Source organism: Chlorocebus sabaeus, chromosome 9 (genome assembly GCF_047675955.1).
Source record: "Chlorocebus sabaeus isolate Y175 chromosome 9, mChlSab1.0.hap1, whole genome shotgun sequence".
NCBI classification, from domain to species: Eukaryota; Metazoa; Chordata; class Mammalia; order Primates; family Cercopithecidae; genus Chlorocebus; species Chlorocebus sabaeus.
Genome location: NC_132912.1, coordinates 20251680 through 20272659, shown reverse-complemented (window position 1 = coordinate 20272659; position 20980 = coordinate 20251680). Strand labels below are relative to the sequence as shown.

At 36.2% G+C, this 20980-nt stretch overlaps 1 protein-coding gene across 2 annotated transcripts in view; it reads right to left on the bottom strand.

The window, feature by feature from the left end:
• The window catches only part of PLXDC2 (plexin domain containing 2), a 461353-nt gene that overhangs the window by 110047 nt on the left and 330326 nt on the right, over positions 1-20980 (bottom strand). For both annotated transcript variants that reach the window (XR_012093899.1, XM_008002439.3), the window contains exon 7: positions 9470-9569. Coding sequence is in view for 1 of the 2 variants with exons in the window: in XM_008002439.3 (XP_008000630.1) it covers positions 9470-9569 (100 nt within the window). In the remaining variant the exon portion in view is untranslated. The remainder of the gene's footprint in view (positions 1-9469; positions 9570-20980) is intronic.

Below are 20980 nucleotides of genomic sequence, written 5' to 3'. Positions count from 1 at the left end.
TTCAAAAAGTAGACTTCACAAAAAAAAAAAAAGAACAGAGGAAATACTGGTTTCACGGTACATAGTAAGGTTTCACAAAGTATATAAATCACAGCTTTTTTTTTTAAATTTTTTTAGCTTTTAAAACAAATAAAAAGATGGCTCATCTTCTGTCTGCGTCTAAATAGAATTCATTCCTATGTATTGCTTTCCCATGTATTTTGCTAAAGCATCAAGTTCTTATAAATATATAAATAATGTGGCCTTTCCATAAGATCACTAGGATGGGGGATCTTGAGTCTTCACACTAAAGTTTGCACACAATCTGTCATATTACTTGGTGCTTAAAATACTAATATTCCTTTTATTTCATGTTACACTTTGAAATTCTCAACTACTAACAATGATTGAGAAGCTTCTGAGAGTTATTGATCGTGCATATGGAGTAAAGAGAAAGTGTGACCTTCTTTTGCTATGCTAGTTCTATTACCTGCTCAGAGACCTCTACATATTGTGAGGAGATGAATTGAACAAAACCCAAATTAATGAGAATTACTTTTGTTCGATGACCTGCCAATTAACGACGACTTCCAAATGCTCATTTATGTAGTATTTCAGAGATACTTCTGTCAGAAACAAGTACTTAGAATTCTGGTTACCCCTGCCAATGCTAGAAGCTTTCATATGATTCCAAAAATATATTTTACTCATGGGTCTTCTCCAAGAATAAGCCAAAATAAAGTTGAATTAAACGTTCAGTCTTAGTGATGGTGATTCAACTTCAATAGATCAATACTCACCCATCAGTGCCTTTTAAAAGTTAAGAAAAATTAAATTTGAGTAGATTAACATAGAGAAAATGTGATCGAAATCTTACAGTGATGTGTAGCAAAGTGCAAATATTGCATGTTTTAGAAACCCTGATCAATACCAGCAGGAGGGACAATGTGATCATATGGAAACACCAAGAATCTTCTTTGATCAATATCCACTCTAGCTGAAGTGAACACAGACTAATGAGTACCTTGAGGCATGATTAGCCATGATCTAGTTCATTTTCCTGCCTTGAAAGCTTAACATTTACACAGAGACTATATGAGAAATCGCCTAACTTGCCTTACTCTTATATTGTGTAAGCATTATAATATTTTGTCTGAATTGTCAAATGAATGATTTGCTAACATTTCCCTATTTATGTGTTGCCAATGCTTAATGACTGGCTCCATATGGTTATATCTTATTTCTTTTCTGGTTCAAATCCAGTCCAGCACAAACACCGTTTATTGAATACTCTTTAATGGAAATAGCCTGTATCGTATAACCACAAGATTCATTTCCAGCATGAAGACTCAGGAAAAAAGAGACTCTTGAGATACAATTGACACTATTATAGTGGCTACAAGCTTCCCTCAGAAAAGTGCAATGCATTAGCAGAATTAGCTAGTTGGAGTTGTTAAAGTAGCTACAAATAAAAAATGCATTTGCCAGAATCATTTTAAAAATTTCTCTCTGTAGTTCTAATTCTCTGAAATAATAATGTCATTAGGCATTCAATAAAACATAAACCTTAGTGGAGCATGAAATGCTAATTTAAGCCTTTTAGATTGTCCTGTCAACATTCCCTCATTGCTGGCAAAGTTTCAGGACACTGGTAGAACTTAAATGGCCAGAGTTCCTAAGTTACTTGAGTAAGCATAAAGGAAATAAAAAATATGGCCTAAAACAACCTTCAAATTTCTTTTTCTCTCACGTATACTTTACTAATGGCTTAAACCAGCCGCATTTCCTGCCTTCCTTTGAGAATTACTTTGCTCTGGACTTGACATGTTCCTAAGACATTAACTGATAAATACTCAAGGTGATGGATACCTCAAATACCCTGACCCGATCATTACATAGTCTATGCAGGTAATAAATACATGTCCCCATATGTAAAGTATTATGCATCAGTAAAAGAAACAAATGATTAAGGAACAAAAAGAGAACCAGAACCAGGACAGTAAATGGTCCATGCAGTGTCACAGTGGGCCAGTGAGGCAGGTGGGCTGCGGGCCTGTGAGAATATCGTGGTTCCATTGCTGAGGGCCGCTTGTCCTGAACCTGGTGTTTTTGCAGGGGGGAATGCCTCCCTGCTCCTGAGACTTACAGGAAGAAGGCGTGATATGTATTTGCCAAGTCATTACATCTCTCTCCCTCTCTTTTTTTTTTTTTCCTTTTTCTTTTCACAAAGGAGACTGTGACTTCATTAAATTGAATTGGGTGTGTTGAGGCTCAGAAAACAATATCCCAAAATCAAGGCCTTAGAGGCAGCTTCTGAAGCAAATGTTTTTCCTTTTCTTTCTTTCTTTTTTAAAATTTGTATAAATGTAAGGGGTAGAAGTGCAGTTTTGTTACATGGATATATTGTGTAGTAGTGAAGTCTGTGCTTTTGGCGCTCCTGTCACCCAAATAGTGTACATTGTACCCAATAACTAATTTCTCATCCCCAAACCCTCTCCCTGCTCTCACCCTTCCCAGTCTCCAATGTCTTCCTTCCAGGCTGGTCTGGAATTGGCGGGCTCAAGTGATCCCCCCACCTTGGCCAACCAAAATGCTGGGATTACATGCACAAGCCACTGCTCCCAGCTAGACATAGTTCTAAATTGTTAAAAATTTACTTTCTGTAAGAGTATTGTATAGGATTATATGTTAATAAATAAAGAAAATGAAATAAAAGAAAGAATTTAACCACAAGTCCCTGAAGAAAGCCTTTCTTGTTCATAACAATTTTAGAAAAATTCTCAAATATGTAAAAATTGATTAATCAGTGATTTCTATGTCCAGAAAATTTTTAGAATTTTGCTTGTCTTTAAAAATCAAGTCAGGGTCAGTCAACTAGCTTACATTAGAAATGTATGCATTAAACTAATAAAACATCATTTTATGCAATGCTCTCTATCTTGGAAGTGCTTCATGAATAGTTATTTTATGAGAAAACATCATGATTTCTATTTATTTCTGCTTTTGTTGAGCCTTTGGTGAGCTAACACATACTTGAGAATATAAGCACCTAATGAAATTGTGCTATACACAGAAGCAATTTTATCTTCTGAAAAATGAATAATTTTGAAGGGTTTTTTTCCATTTTGAGGTGAGCAAAGGTAAGATGACACAATTTACTGGAGATCTGTTGATTGATCTGTTTTTAAGTGAATGAGAAGACTACAACTCTGAAAATAACAAATGAGGCCCAGTTCCTCTGAAAGGGCTTGAACTGGGTTTTAGAAAATATTATAAAATAAAAAAGTTCAAGTTTTTTCAAGATTATTTATATTTTTTATAAGTTTTGACCACATATTTTCATTATGGCTGCTACATAATTATAGTGAATGTGTCCTACCACTGAATCAAAATTGCAAATTGTTTTCTATGGGAAAAATCAGTTATAATGATTATGTTTGAAATGTTGTTATTTAATAAATACACTTATATTTGAAAATTTATTATTTAATCATAACTAATATTCTAAGGCCTTTATCCTAAGCAAAGAAGAAATAAAAACAATGTTTCTGTAAGTATTATACTTGGCGTTTAATATTTTATTTAAATATGTGGATATGGTCTATGGTTACCCTATCCAACATGATAGCCACTAGGCATATATGGCTATTTAACATAAAATTAACGAATTAAATTCAATTAAAAATTCAATTGATCAGGCTCACTAGTCATACTGCAAGTTCGTAGTAGCCACATGTGACTAGTGAGATCGCGTGATTCAGGTTCACAGCATTTCCATTAGCACAGGAAGTTCTGAATAGCATACTGGTCTACGCTTATTATTATTTTTAATTAAAGCTTAAGATAGTTTGTATATTTCATGGGCAAAGCTGTATTTTTGTTTTTTAAGGTTATTTTATTCACTGTCTAAAAGTAATATTAAAAAATTGCTGCCTGGGTCGGTCATGGTGGCTCACACCAGTAATTCCAGCACTACGGGAGGCTGAAGCAGGTGGATCACTTGAGGTCTGGAGTTCAAGATCATCCTGGCCAACATAGTGAAACCCTGTCTCTACTAAAAATACAAAAACTAGCTGGGCGTGGTGGATGCACCTGTAATCCCAGCTACTTGGGAGACTGAGGCAGGAGAAGCACTTGAACCTAGGAGGCGGAGGTTGCAGTGAGCCAAGATCTAGCCACTGCACTCCAGCCTGGGCCAAATAGTTAGACTCCGTCTAGAAAAAGAAAAAAAGTGGTGCCTGGTCTGTAAGCTTATCAAAAGACCACATACAGCAAAATGTATACCTACAATTGTTCCTCAAAGAATTAAACGACCCTCTTTGTAGTATTTTTAAAATATATTTGCTCTACTAGTTGTCAGTTTTATTTCTGAAAATGTTTAATGTTTCTTATGGAGCTATGAATAATAAACAGCAAAGCAAAGGTGCATTGTAGCACAAACAATGTCAATACGTTTAAAACAGCAGATACTGATACAAAGAGGCTTGACCTTAAGAAAGTACCAAATAATATACTGTGAGTGAGAAAAATAAAGGAATATTCTAAGGGATTCAGACATAGTCACTGTCATAACTTGGAGTAGAAGCATTTTAAGTGAGGTCAGCTGCTTTCCGGATTGGTACAAGGCCCTGCATTTGTGTGTTAACGTAACTTTCTCTTCACTTAAATGGCATGGCCTTATCTTTTCCAGATTAAAGAACCACATGGCATGAGTGGATTTTCCGAGTTTCTTGCTGGGAAGATTAGACTCATTAAGCTCGGAAGGTAGAGAAACAGTGAGGCCCAATGGGGTAAGTCAGCACCCCAGAGATTATGATTGAAATTCAAAGTGTTACATTGGAGGAGAGAGAAACAAACTAGTGCAAGTGGCACTAGTGAGAATTGCGCGTGTATTCAGGAAGACCTCTGCATGTTGTGTAAGGATGTGGAAGGACATAAGCTGAGGCTGAGAAAGAATTACTTAACAGAGCTATTTACCAAGAACTTGTGGAAATTACAAATGAGAGGAATATATGACAGTGTTAAAACTTTCTGGTAATTGAAAGACAATTAGAGCAACAATGAAATACTATTTTGTGCTTATCAAATTTGCAGAGTTAAGAATGAATATTAGAAAGCACTTTGGGAAATGGGATATTTCTAACATAACGATGGGTAGTAAACTGGTTCAATCTTGATGGAAGCAATGTGTCAAAATACATTCAAAACAATATTAACATTCAGCATCTACAAATTCACTTTTTCAGAATCAGATACATGCAAAAATGTAAAAACAAGGATATTTAGCACCATTTTACTGATAATATGAGATGCAAACTATGTAACCAACCTCTTTAGTGACAGGTTACATAAATTATGAAACAAAGAAATTTGTTATAGCTATTAATGACATTTTGGACAGATATTTAACAGTGTAAAATATGTTTTATATATGAAGGTGAAAACAGGGGGCAGAATTATTTACAGCATAATGCCAACTTTCTTAATGTGTGTGTATGTTCATATACATGTATATTACAAATAAATAGTTGGATACAGATACGTGAAAACATTTATTGCGATTTCTCTGTAGCAGATTTCTAGGTAATTTAAATTTTCCTCCTTGGGGTTCCTGTTAATTTACAAATTACTCAGAATTATAATGTGCTATGCTTCTAATCATAATAAGTATATTTTTACATTCGTATTTCTGAAAGGAACAACCAAAGTCAGTCCTGTACTTAGACCTGTTTTTCATAGCTGTACCTGTGGATATTGAATTAGCTGATCTCTATGGTTCTTTCTGTTTCTAAAGTTTTACAAATACATTTTACGGAAGAGACATAAAGCAACACACAACCACGTAGTCAGAAAGCATTGAAGTTCCAGAGAGACACTGTCACTGTGTTTCTCAGTGGGAATCTCCTGTGGTTCCACTCTAATGGGCACCCGGACTTGGCAGTGACATCTAAGTTAGTATCGCTGTTTTTAAAGGTGACAATGATGATGGAAAAATCAGTAACTTTAAGTACAAGTATACTATATACTCTCTGCTAGGTAATGCATGCTGTGTATACATGGCATTTTAGGTACTAAGATGCTCATTTTATATAGAAAGAACGTTACAGAAATTAAATAAAAGTTTAACGTTTCATGACCAATAATCAAATGACAATATTTCTTATACTTTCTTTACTTTTAATTTCCACCTTTTTAAACATAAGCCTTAGTTTTACCACAGACCTTTCCCTCTCATTTTGAGGGGGCAAAGGTATTTCTCTTGTAAACTCAGAGGGATTTATCAATTTACTAACAATGCCTGAATTCCCTTTGATATTGAAACTATCAGATCACCTGGTCTTTTATGAAAGAAAATAAAGTTGCTTTAATTAATTACACTTGAAATTTACATTGAAATTATTTACTATTTGGGGGTCTTTAAAAACTGAAAAGCAAGTGTTTTGTTGTTGTGAGGAAGAATGAATGGGGAGAAATTTTAATAATAAATAAATTAAAATTGCTTTACAGCATTTTGAATGCTTTACCAAACCTTCACCAAATCTGATAAGAATGGTATAGTAATGATGATCTACTGGGAAATACTCTTTTCCAGGCTTTAGCTCACATTCCCATGTTCCCATGGCTACATGAAGCCAGAGGTTTAGGTAATATAACCTGTGTAACCAAAATGATTAACAGAATAGAAAATTGATCTTATGAGAACAGGGTTCTATGTAACACACCTTGCAATGCAGAAGAAATGAAACTACTCACTACTCGGGATAATAATCAGTTGTTGCCTAAATCCACTTGGTGGGGGGAGAAATGTTAACAGAGGCAAAGTATTTAAATTCCCTACAAAGACAATTCCTAATAGTGAGTGTTGCTAAATAAGGGAACTGAATTTTTAAAAGGACTTATATCGGTCTAAACGCTGATTGCTGAATATGTAACATAGGTCTGTAGGAATCAACTTATTTCTCACAAAAGAACTGTACTTGTATAACCTGCGTTGTGGTAATCTTGAGTTATCCTAATCTCTGGCATAAAGATGCGCTTTTTGTTAGCTGAGAATACAATGCAACTATATATCTCTCGTTATACAGAAGCTCATGTAACAGACACAGTTATACTTTACAAATGCGGGAGAGACTTTTAAGGAGATAAAGTTTTTTGTTCCCAAATGATTTTTAAGTAGAACATACTGATTCCAATTTTCTTGCATAAATATGGTCCAATCTAACACAACAATGGCAGAACTAGAGACCCAAATCTTTCATTCCTTCTTGGCTAATTTTCTCAGGATGGAACAGTAAGGTTAACAGAAAATGTGACTGCTTTTCAGTATGCAAATTGTCTGAGGGACATTTTTCTCTGAACTCTAAGTTTGAATTAAGTTCTTTTGGATAACTGCTGAGTCCCAAACTTTAGACATAATCTGGTCTGAAAATTCATACAAATTTTGCCAATTTATTAAATGAGATTTGTATTTGAAAATATTTTCCGCCAATACATAATAGTTATCCTTTGACAGCCTAACAAGGGACGCAAAATTATACTTTAGGACCCTGATATCTAAGTACAATTTTAACATTGGGAATATCAAAGTACAATTTTAACATTGGGAATATACCAACATAATACTTGCATATTAAAATACATTTGTAAGAAAAATTTTTGGTATTTTGGTTGGAATTTTTTTTTAAGCAATATTATATTAGAACAACAATATGCACTAAAAGCCCTGCTGAGTAAGCTGCAAATAATTTTTTTCCGGCAATAAAAAAAAAAAGAACCAACAAATAAACTAAAACTAGTGTTTCTTTTTACTTGTGCAATAATTGACTCAAACCATGCTTGATTTAACAACTCCGAAAGAAAGAATGTGAGAACGGCCGTCCTCAGACAGAAACCAACTTTAGCTGTCCCAGGGCTCGGCCTCTTATTTAAGAGCTCTGTCAGGATGCCTTTATGTTGCCTACACATACTCATGTATCCTTGCTTTGTTCACAGTACAATTTAGTTTCTGGAAAACCTGCTTTGATTTAACAATTCCCTTGAATATTGCCTCCCACAAATTCTCAGCTAACAAGGAGAAACTCCATGTTCTTCACCAAGCAGAACCACCATGTATCAATGCCATTTAGTTGTAAGATAAGCATTCAGTTCTAAGATATCTCACAGTGGTAAGATAACCCCTATAATGCTTCTGCTGATCCATTGCTTTAAAAAGTATAGCTTCCACTCCAGTTGCTGTCTATATTTGAGAGTTGGCATCATTAACTACAATCACCTCAAGTCACAACCAAAGAACATGAGCATGTGATAAATTATCTACCACTGTAATCAAATAAAAGAAGAAAAAGAACTTTGAACAAAAGAGAAAAAATGATCTCATCTTGAGATATATTTTATTATCTCCCCTTTCCTTAAATAAGAACACGTAGGACACAAACACTCCCACCCCAACTTCGCTTACTACCACACCAAAGCATCTCTCAGGACTGTTCTTGGAGTGAAGGAGATTCAAAACCCAGAAGCTTTCAACAGATGCCTATTTATAGGGTCAGAATGGCTAATTCAGTTAGCATTTTAGTTTCTGCTATAACAAATAGTTATCCAAAGTAACACATCCATTTTTATTCCATAAAATGTAAACTAGACTAGATAGGCAACAATAATTTAAAGAAAATACATATTTTCTCTGGTGGTAAGTATAGCTCCATCCAGATTTTTATTTACTTTGTACTTTTTAAAAAATTTAATTTGTACTTTTTCTTGCATCTTCCTTTAGACTCCCAGTTTTACACAAATACATTAAATATAAGATAGCACAAAGCTGTGGTTTTGTTCAGAAACTTAAGATAAACATACATAAAAGTCATATGTCTATCAATCCAATAATCTGTCACTGTTTATGTCATTCTTATTAATAAAAGAACTCTATCTGCTTAGCCAAGCCAACTACCACAAATAATCTGGCTGGGCACAGTGGCTCACATATGTAATCTCAGCACATTGGGGGCTGAGGCAGTAGGACCACTTGAGCTCGGGAGTTCAAGACCAACCTGGGCAACATAGCAAGATCTCATTTCTTCAAATAATAATAACAACAACAATAATAAACAGCCGAGGATGGTGGCACATGTCTGTGGTCCCAGCTACTCAAGATGCTGAGGCAGGAGGATCATTTGAGCTTGTGAGGTCAAGGCTGCAGTGAGTTGTGACTGCACCACCACACTCCAGCCTGGGTGACAGAGTAAGACCCCAAATCAGAAGACAGGAAAAAGAAACAAGAAAAATAATCCAAAATTACACATTCTTGGCTTGGCTATTTAATTTTTTTTTACCTGAGTCAGTTCAAGGGTGACAGAGATAACCCAATAGGAGTTATAAACCAAACCACAGAATTAACAAGCATTTTTCTTTAAGTACATCTGCCTGAGATCAATCTCCTTTAAATTTACCCCCACGGAGGCTCACTCATTGTGACTGCCCTTCTTCTACGTACTGGGAATTTGTTGGATCCTGTGGACAACGACAAATGCATCGGACAGTCCAACTTTCACTGGATGATTGGTTGAACTTATCTGTGTGACCAAGACAGGAATCTGGAAAAAAAAAAAAAAAAAAAAAAGCAGGTTGCTACATGTTAGATCTGAATTTCTTATAGGGAAGAAAGGTAGTAGGATCCTCTTGTTTCATGGACAAAACCATGGGAAGGAGATAAAAGACTAGAGAGGGAGCCCAAAGTATTAGAAAAGAGGGACATACAAAACCAAAAAATTACATCGGTTTAGTGCTATTGAATGAATAGAAGAGACAGATAGTTCCTGGTTCTAAAGATGGCTACTTGATGTTGAAAGTAATAGATTATCAGAGAACATAATTGATGCTAGATGCTGCAAACTTATCACACATATAGGCACATCATGAATGCATTTAGTGCTGGCTATAATTTTGGAAACAGAGGTTCACCTCTTACTCTTTGTTTTCCAACAAAAACTTCATTGTATATTTGTTTTTATAGAATTTTAGAAAATCTTTGTTTATAAGCAGTCTTATAGGTATAAAACCTAGAGAAAAACAAATAAATGCACTGTTAAATATACATTTGACAATATCATCATTGATTAATATCTAGTTAAATTTGGCAATCATTTCACCATTTTGTTTGAAACTACTGTGAAAGACTTCTAAGCTCTTATGGTCATCTCAGTGTGACAGTTCTTGTATTTGAATCTCAATGAAACCAAGATCAGAATACGACAGACATTTCTAATATTTACAGTTAAAAAATACGATACATTGAGAATATATGAAAAATGATATGAGAGTTATAAATGACATGAACCCTTGGGGTCCATTTTTCTAGATTCAGAAAAGATTCACTGGAGATATGATTACTCTCTTTATTATCAGTTTTATAGAAACAAAAATGGGAATGAAACCATCTTCAATAAACAAAGAAACAGGACAGTAAAAGAAAAGAGTAAATGCAGCAAAAACGTCTTTAGGCAGAATAAGCAGATTTTGGGCCATCTGTGGGTAATTCATTAAATAATATGTTAGATCAGATATTGCTGTATAAGCCATAATAAACAGCATAACAATAAGAAGGGGATAAGTTGGAGAGAATATATAGTAAGTTGGAGAGAATATATAATATAATATAATATAATATAATATAATATAATATATAATAAAAACTCTGACTTATTTTTGACCAAGACCTCATGAAACTGTGAAAAGGGCTATTTTGTTGAAGTGGACAAATTAAGAAAAAAGTTCTTTGCTCTTGGAATTTGTGGAAATACCTTGAAACAAGTAAATAGAAGATGACATTTTCCCTTAATGTACTATTTCAGGTCTCTCTTAAACAACGTTAAAGTGTTTGCCAATTTTGTGTCAGTATGCTCAATTCTTTACCAATATAAATTAGTCTTCTGCATTTGGATAACAGAAACACACAAAACAAGCAAAACAAAATCAAGATTTATATCCCAGTCTGATGTACTTTATTTTTTATTTTTTATTTTTGAGACAGTCTCACTCCATCTCCCAGGCTGGAGTGTAACCTCTGCCTCCCAGGTTCAAGCTATTCTCATGCCTCAGTCTCCCAAATAGCTGGGATTACAGGCATGCGTCACCACACCCAGCTAGATTTTTTTTTTTGTATTTTTAATGGAGATGGGGTTTCACCATGTTGGTCAGGCTGGTCTGGAACTCCTGGCCTCAAGTGATCCACCCACCTCTGCCTCCCAAAGTGCTGGATTGCAGCTGTGAGCTACTGCGTCTGGCTGATATACTTTATTTACTGATTTACTAATCTAAATTCAGTATCAATATGTGAAATCCCCTTTCTTATTGAGCATTATACTGTTTCCCAGTCTTACATCCCATGTTGAGGACTCTGATATGAAAGTAATTTGTATTTAATACAGACTTACAGTTAAAGCATACAAGAAGATGGAAAAGCATAGGGAAAAATTCCAATTCACTTATTTATTTTTGTATCCTAATAAGACATGGTCATCTCATTTTTAAGCAGCATCTATTAACAGAAGCAAGCATCTATTATTACCATCATATAAATGCCACTGTTCCTGTCATTTGTCATTTGACCCCCTTCTCCAACATTTATGAGTTCAGTTTTCCTCTGCAAGTTGCAAAAGGCTTTACCAGATAATTCTGTGGTAATTTATTATATGTCTTCTTTTCCCATACCCACAGCAGTACTTGAGTTTATACTGCTATCAATTGGAAAATCCTATTATATCATTATTCATAGTACATGTTTATTTCAGAGCTTGTTTTTTAAGTCACATGTCTTGGTTCCTGCAGCCCTCCCAGAAGCATTCTCCTCTCTTCAGATTATGCATTCCACTTTCCCTTCCTTTCTTCTTTCCCTCCTTCCCTCCCTCCTTCCTCCCTCCCTCCCCCCCCCTTTCTCTCTTTCTCTCTTTCTCTCTCTCTCTTTCTCTCTTTCTCTCTTTCTCTCTTTCTTTCTTTCTTTCTTTCTTTCTTTCCTTTCTCTCGACTTTCACTCTTGTTGCCCAGGCTGGAGTGACGTGGTGCAATCTTGGCTCACCACCTCCTGGGTTCAACTGATTCTCCTGCTTCAGCCTCCTGAGTAGCTGAGATTACAGGCATTTGACACCGTGCGCAGCTAACTTTGTATTTTTAATAGAGACGCGGTTTCTCCATATTGGTCAGGATGGCCTTGAACTCCTGACCTCAGGTGATCCGCCCACTTCGGCCTCCCAAATTGCTGGGATTACAGGCGTGAGCCACTGCACCCGGCCGCATTCCAACTTTTCTATCTCTCTTCCCCATCTCTTCTTCCCTTGCCCAGCCATCTTTCATTTTTATTTTTTTCTCCATCTCTTTCCTTCCTTTCACCCACTTCCTTTATGTTTTGTGTCTGTGTCAAGCCCTCTCCACCATGCTTTTTATTGGCGGTGGGTCGATTGCAGTAATGGCCTCAATCAATGGTTTCCTTCTGCCCAGTAACTCTGCAGTCCTCTCCCACTCAGACTCCAGGCTCAATAATATGGCAAAAGAGGACAGCAGCAAACTTGAAGCAAAAAACAAAAAACAAACAAACAAACAAAACTTAAAAAAACTGCTTACTGCTTCCTTTCTTGAACCCTTGCTACAGCCAAGAAAATATATGCTGCTGGTCTTCTGCAGATATATACTATACAAGACACGTGAAGGAATTTTTTTTTTTTTTTTTTTTTTTTTGGCACCAGAAGTTATCGTTGCCTAGCCAGCTCCCAGCCAGTCCACCAGATAACCGCTTACACATTCAGAAGCTCAGCTGAGATCAACAGGGTCCAGCCCATAACAGTAGAACCAACAAGCTGATCCATAGGCATCTTGTGAGAAATAAGAAATGGAGTTGTTTTAAGCCACCATATTTTGGGGTGGTTTATTACACAGCAGTATCAATCAGTACATTCTCTGTTAAATATCAAATAGCCAATAGAATAGAATATGGGTGTTTCTCCATAAAATGAGGTAGTATTGCTCATCCTAATTTTCGGGGAATCAGATAAATGTGTATTTTTAAGACATTGGGTCTCACTGTGTTGCCTAGGCTGGAGTGCAGTGGCATGATCATAGCTCAGTGCAGCCTCAAACACCTGGGCTTAAGCAATCCTCCTGCATCAGCCTCCCTAGTACTACAGGTACACATCATCATGCCCGGACTTCAGATAAATATCGAATTCTAGGTACAATTCAACTTGAAAGATTGGAATGTTCCAGTAGAAAAGTTTCATTTTCTGCAGCATTTTTTTTTCATTCTTCTATGTCTTTTTAGTTCATTCTTTTGTCTGTGCATTTCAAATACTAAGCCCAATATATATAAATTACCTAGATGTAGATTCATTTAACATGAGGAAAGTTTAGCCAAAACCAAAATGGATAGCTTCATGGTGTACAGTTTTCTATCGCTGAAAATTATCTGACATGACCAACTCTCTAGGAAGATCACTATGAACCATCTTTGATTCTTCCAGTTATCAATTTAAACTTTTTTCAAATGATTTTGACTTTTCCAAGCTTCAACATGTAAATTGTTAACGATACAAACTCAAATGATAAGGGTGAAATACTCTACCTATATGTAAAGAGAGCAGAAGTTAGGTAGAAATCATCCTTTGCGGTCAAGAGTTATGCTTTAACTTGTTGCCAGTTTTTTAAATGTACATATTCTTGGGTTATTGATTTCTGATTACTGCACCTGTCAAACCACTACTACCATATAACTCTGAGTCTTCAGATAATTGAGGATTATCGAGTAGAAAATAGATTTCTAAGAATGACGTCTACTACATATAAATTATTTCCCCCCAAAGGCATACACATTGTCCATGCTGTTTGACAAGATAGAATCCATTCATTCATTCATCAGATATTAATTGAATATATTTTCTATATTTTTGTAGGCACTGGAATTACAGCAGACAGGAATACAAAGACCCTTCTCTCACAGAGCCTACATTCTAGACAACAGGGACAGGCATTAAAACAAGTGAACGTAAAACCTATAGCATACTAGAAGGTGGTTAGTACCAAGGAGAAAACTAAAACAGAGTAAAAAGATAGAGAGGAATGGGGGTCTCTAGGAGAAAAGAGAGTCACAGAAGCTCTCTCTGAGAAGGTGATTTTTCAGCAGAAACTCGAAGTAAGAGAATCTGTCATGTGGATATTTGGGAAGCAACTGTGGGTAGATGCACTGGCACATGTAAAGGGCTTGACTGAATTGCTTTTGGTATATTTTAGGAGTTAAAGGGTTATCTCTACAGCTGGAGCAGAAGTACCAAACAAGAGTGTCAAAGGCGATGGGAGGTAGCAGGGGCAGATCATAGGGAGCGTGTATTTCTTGCAAGGCATGACAGTGACACTGGATTTTAGTCCAAAAGATACAGAAAGATTTGGGAGGTTTTGAGCAGAGGAAAGGACATTCCTTTATTTTGGGAAAATATCACACTGGCTGCTGGTAAATCAAGACTGTAGAGGGACCACAGGAGCCAGAGAAACTAGTTAGGAGGGTATCACAGTTTTCCAGGTAAGGTGCCGTGAACCACCCCAAAGTGGTAACAGTGGTGGAAGTGAACAGAGGCCAGATTCTGGAAGAATTATGTAGGCACTGCTATCGATACCACAGATTTAATAAGTACAGTGAGGGACAAAAGGACAGTAAAGGATACCACCAAGCCTTCTGGTTTCAGCAGCAAGAGCAATGAAACGGTGTTTTCATCAGGAATGTTAGGTTGTACAACTTCAGGGGACTGACTCACGTCACGGTCTATCAGAAGCGTCCTTTGGATATGCAGGGAACAACATATGCAGCTCTCAAGAGCAGTCCTGAAACATTCAGAGACCAGGAGAGGAAGCACTGGAGACAGATGATTACTTTATGGCAAAACCACTGGTTTCACATGCTCTCCATCAAAATTTCATAGAGCTTGTGAGTAAGAGCCCAGGATTTCTAAAACTGTACTCTTTGTCCTGATTAAATATTAAAATGAAAATTTACAAGAAACTTTCAACTCCTTATATTTTCCTAGAAGCCACCCAAGGCTTTTATGAAACCATTACATGCCAGATTTTGCCAAGTGAATTACATGCCCAATGTCATCAAAGATTAATGAAGAAAAGATGAACAATTCCAGACTTTCTCTAAAATGTCCTATGGAACATGTCTGCCTCGCCACGCCTGGTATTTTCCTATCTTTCTTACCCTGCCTTCTTGCACTGTAATCTCTTTAACTTCAAAATATTACAGGCAGTCAAGTAAGGAGGCCATGTGAGCTCTCTGTGAGCAAGTGAGACCACTCCTCTGTCAGCATAAAATTAGAGACTGTATTATTAAAAGGTACATTTAAAATAAACTATTTAAAAATTTTTACTTTATTTATTTATTCTATTTTATTTTATTTTTTTTGGAGACAGAGTCTCATTCTGTTGCGCAGGCTGGAGTGCAGTGGTGCAATCACAGCTCACTGCAGCCTCAACCTCTAGGGCTCAAGTGATCCTCCTGCCTTAGCCTCCCGAGTAGCTGGCTATTTTTTTTATTTTTATTTTTATGTTTTGCAGAGACAGGGTCTCATTATATTACCCAGGCTGTAAAATGAACTTCTTTTTAACTAATAACAAAGAGATTATGTGTGTGTGTATGTGTATGTATAAACAAGCTATTTAGAAGTATAGCCAGTATTGGGCAAATTAGCACAAGAATGAACATGTTGTTGTCACGATCAACTATTTTATAGAAGACTTTGTATTTAGAAGGGTATGAAGTGCCAAAGTCAATGAACATATGGACCAAAAACACGTCAAACACCAAAACTTTCAAAACTTTGATTACGGGAAGCTATTTTCTTATCCTTTCTACAAGTTTATATTCATCCTCAAAATGTCTCGTGAGTCATCATGAGATCCTGGGGATGTCAGGAAGCCACACCGAAATAATAAAAACTCTAAACTACAGAATTTTTTTTTAATTTTTAAAACAGTGTAGCTTTATTGTTTTCAAGTGTCTATAACAGTTGCCTTCTTAAGATTAAAGCAAAGCTGAATTTTAACTGGGCCTCTGTATGATCTGTATTGAATTGCACACTTCTGGCGAATTGATTTTACAATTACATTCTCTCCACAGGATAGAAATAAAAGGAGCTTTCACACTGGCTAAAATATGCTTCCATTTTGACCCCTAAAAGAATTCATGAATACTTCTTTTAAACAATAGTATAATTTTTGCTCTACATAACAAGCTAGAGATAGGTTTATTACTTGGTATACATTTTTATATAACTGAGATATTAAAGCAAAGCAAAGTAAGCATAGAAGCAGAAAGTGGTTGCAATCGCTACACAAAATCAAGGCAGGAAAAGATGTCAGGGGTAAGCAAAAGTAGAGCAGAGCACACTGGCCTTTGGAAGGAGAGTCAAAGACAGAAGCTCCTCTCTCCTCCACTCTGTGGTATCTTTCTCCAGCACACAGGAATCCCACACAATCCCTTAAACCTGAGGTTCTTACATCTGTCTCTAAACTAGGGAGATAACAGTATGCCGCTTAAGTCATGGTTAATGGAATTTTATTTTCCTCTTTGTTCTGCCCTGCAAACATCACCAAAACATTCATTTGTTTCCATTACAGGCCCAGCTATCTATCCACTAGGAAGCACAGTATCTCAGCAAGGGTTTGATTGTATAGTATGTGTTCCAAGATGTGAATCATATCCTATCAAACCTTAACTGGAAAAGCATTACTCCAAACTCATTTTTTGTTTCCTTGCTAATCTGCAATATGGTGTTTAGTAGCTTAATATTAAAAACAACAGCAACAACAAAATCCCACAATAAACTCAAAGCTTTCTGTTTTACCCATTCTTATCTGCCTGTAACCCTTAACTTTCTCCTTCATTTTACTTAAGTATCTGATCTGGCTTCAGTATTATCAGCAGTGAATCTAATTTTTAAGAGTCATGATCTCTTTTATTATTATCAAAATAACAACCTGTAGCCCCAGCTACCTGGGAGGCTGAGGCAGGAGAATCACTGGAGCCCAGGAGTTGGAGGCTGCAGTAAGCTATGATAATGCCATTGCACTCTAGCCTGGACGACAGAGCAAAACTCTGTCTCTAAAAAACAAACAAACAAACATATAAAGTCCAAAATATTAATGCTGAGTTATCCGTAAACTACACTTGAATAGAAGGGCTTTCAGTTAAATTTGACAATGTAAAAATTCATTTGCTTTCTGGAGTATCAGTAACAATTTGCACAATTATTTCAACCCTTTTTTAGTGTACAGCTCCTGAACTCTCGTCTGCCAGGTATTGAGCAATGCATCTAACAGCATGAAAGTCAAGGTGAGCTATCATCAAACAATCAATTCCTAACATGCCTCCTGCCCCCATCTCCACAATCATAATCTGTAGAAAATCTGGAAGCAGTCAACTAACAGCATGAAGGTGATAAGTAAAATCCACCTCCACTTTAAAATAGAGGTTTCAAACTTCCTTTCTACATAAGCTACTGTGTGCCTCGGGCAAGAAAGAAGAAATTCATGAGGGAGAAATTGGAGGGTGCACGCTTTGAGTGAATTTTCCAGGCAATATTTGCAAGCAAAGGGCTTCCAGGGCTTTCTGAGTCCTCAAGGAAAAAATGCAAATCTACATTTTTACTTGAAATATTTTAATGTTTAGATGTTGGCAACATATCTGTTTTACAAACATATGTGTACACATAAAACATAAAAACATACACAGAGTAAAATGTGTGCCCTCTGAGTTAAGACTGCTCACATGGAATTGGCACACGAAGAGTCTGAGCTTCACACAAAAGACAGTGACGCAGGGTGCCCAATTGAAGAAGCTTGTGCCATTGCACTCAATGTAGTCAAGACTCTGGTGTGGATTTTACCTGGGACAATAGCTAGATAAGGAAACTTACCTAAACATGGTTTTGGAATTAGACATCAAGAGAAAAGAAAGGAGATTAAAGAAAGTCTACACCCTGGGTTTGGGAGGGACACAAAAAATTAGCTAGGCATGGTGGCAGGCACCTGTAATCCCAACTCCTTGGGAGACTAGGGCAGGGGAGTCATTTGAACTCGGCAGGCAGAGGTTACAGTGAGCTGAGATCGCGCCACTGCACTCCAGCCGGGGCAACAGAACGAGACTCTGTCATAAAAAATAATAATAATAAGTAAAATAAAATAAAATAAAATAAAATAAAATAAAATAAAATAAAATAAAATAATTTCCTCTGGGACATTGATCTTTCTACTTGGCTACTTTATTTATTTTTACACACAGGATTTGTCATTGGAGCATTATTAAGGGAGAATAATCCAACTTACCATTTTCTTACACTAGGAAAAGTAAACAAAAAATTAAAATGTCAGGCACTTCTATATGTGAGATAGCTAAAAAGTAAAATATCTCTACGAATGCAAATGAATTAGATCTCAAATAAAACTGTGTAGATAAAATTTTAATACTTTAGTTGTTTAAAATACAGGGAAGTCCTATGATACAAAATATCTGTCTCTACATTTTCCTTGGAATTATTTCTTGAGAGTTTTAAATCAGCATTTTATTCTACCTGATTTTCTTATCCTTGTATTAGATATATATGTATGTATATATTATTCTTTTCTGCTCACACATTTATCAAATGTCTTGGATGTATATACTGTATTCACACAAGTATTCTCACAGACGTAGCAATAGTTACAGAAGGAAATTACCTTATATCTAAATGGTGGTGGTCTCACTGTTGCGTTCTTTTTGGCCTTCTCTAACTTTCTTGAATTACCTTTTTTCTATAAATTCCACAAGTTCAGCCAATGTTCATCTTTTAATGCTTTCCGGCTGCTAACCATGAGTGAAGGGTCTTTACAGTTTAAATAAGAGAAATAATCTTCAAAGAATTTTAAACAAATGCATTAAGAGCCCCCTTGAAACCTACAACTAATTGGCCATGGTGATTTATTAACCATGCATTCTTCCATAGAAGCAGCAAATGTGACACCAAGGAACTTTAGGTTTAAACACTTAAATGGTAGAATAGATTAAAAAGTGATTTTACTTCATACACAGTAAAGTTCCTCTATATTGACCTCCTCCAAAATTTGCTGCTGAAGGAGATGGTAAAGTATTCAACCAAGAAAATGGATAGACCAGGCTGACTCCCGGGCTAAGCCTGCCTCTTCTGTGATTTTTCTCCTATTGCCATCTAGTAGGATTAGATGACATTTTTATTTAAATTACCAGTTTCTTAACCTAGTGACTATCTTTATCCCTTACATAAGCTAATGAAAAAAAAAGGACCTGAGTTTGCAACTGACACAAAAAGAGTGACATCCATCCATAGTTTGTGTCCAGAGTGATTATAAATGCCAAGTATATAATGAGAATAGAGATAAAACAAGTCAGAGAAACTGCAACTTCTACAAAGTAAGAGTATTCTAGGATAGACAGCATCAAGGACTGTAAAGACCCTTATTTCAAATCTCCAGCATTTTTGAAATACTTTTTTTTTTTTTTTTTTTTTTTTTTGAGACAGAGTCTTCTTCTGTCTCCCAGGCTGGAGTGCAGTGGCATAATCTCTGCTCACTGAAACTTCTGCCTCCAGGGTTCAAGCAATTCTCCTGCCTCAGCCTCCTCAGTAGCTAGGATTTTCAGGCACGCACTGCCACGCCCAGCTAATTTTTGTATTTTTAGTAGAGATTGGGTTTCACCATGTTGGCCAGGCCTGTCTCCAACTCCTGACCTCAAGTGATCAGGCCTCCCAAAGTGCTCAGATCACAGGCGTGAGCCACCACGCCCGGCCACTGGAATACAATACTTTTTTGAGAATTGTTAGTTTCCTTGTCACATTATCAATAGACCAGAAATATTAGAGCCATATCTATTGTAATCAAGAAAAAAGTCATCACTATTTAATGGCAACTTAATATGAAGACGCCAAGATTTAGGGTTATAGCTAATTACTAACAGAATAGGAAAATGAGAGTTTGGTTGCCAAATTCCATGTATTTAAGAAAAGATCCATTTTTTGGCCTACGTACAGGTTCTTTCATTTAAAAAAATTATAGATTAATAATATAAATGCTGCGGATAGGCAAACCTTCCCTTTGCTCCCAAGTGGCCATGATATGCTATGATATGATATATTAGGCTATGGTATGATAATGACTGGCCAAGGAAGACTGTCAAGGATATCAAAACGAATGAATTGATTCAGTCACTTACGGAAAAGGAAGTTTGTAAGAGGGCATTCTGGTACAGTAGCTAGGCCTTTGGGCTTTAGAGTCGTATTTCTTTGGATAAATCTTTATTCCATATCTTTAGAAAAGTTACTTAATGTCTCTGGGTGTTTCAGGTTCCTTTTCTGTAAATGACCAAGGTAGCTACTCATGGTTTTTGTGAGAATTATACATAATTTATTTTAAATGCTTAGGTCAGTGGCTGGCATATATGAAGAGCTCAAGAAATGCCAGATTTTGTCAGCTTTGGAGGTTACTGTTAAATGTGAATGTGACTTTCACTGCTGGTTATGGCATACAAGATTAAGATCATTTCTACTACTTGAATCAAGCAGGAAATGTGAATAAAATATGGAAAGCTTCCATTGAAAACTTCAGGTAGTTATCAAAGAGCAAGGTCTTGAAAAGTCAAAATCCCAAAGAACGGAAAACACAGACATAAACCCAACACCACTTTTCTCATCAAAGCATTTGCCAATTTACAAGCAAGTGATAGAGAGTGAGAAGGTCTCACTGACTTCGCCCAGAGAGTTTAAGTAACTACCCTACACACTTTCTTTTCAATACACGACTGAACGGTTCAGTGGTTCATTTTGATATCCTTGACTGTCTTTCCTGGCTAGTCATTTTGATTCCACAGCTTAGCACATCATATTATATCAATCATATCACAGCCACTTGTGATCACAGGTAAGAATGATTTGCCTTTCCACAGCCTTTGGGCTGTCTCATG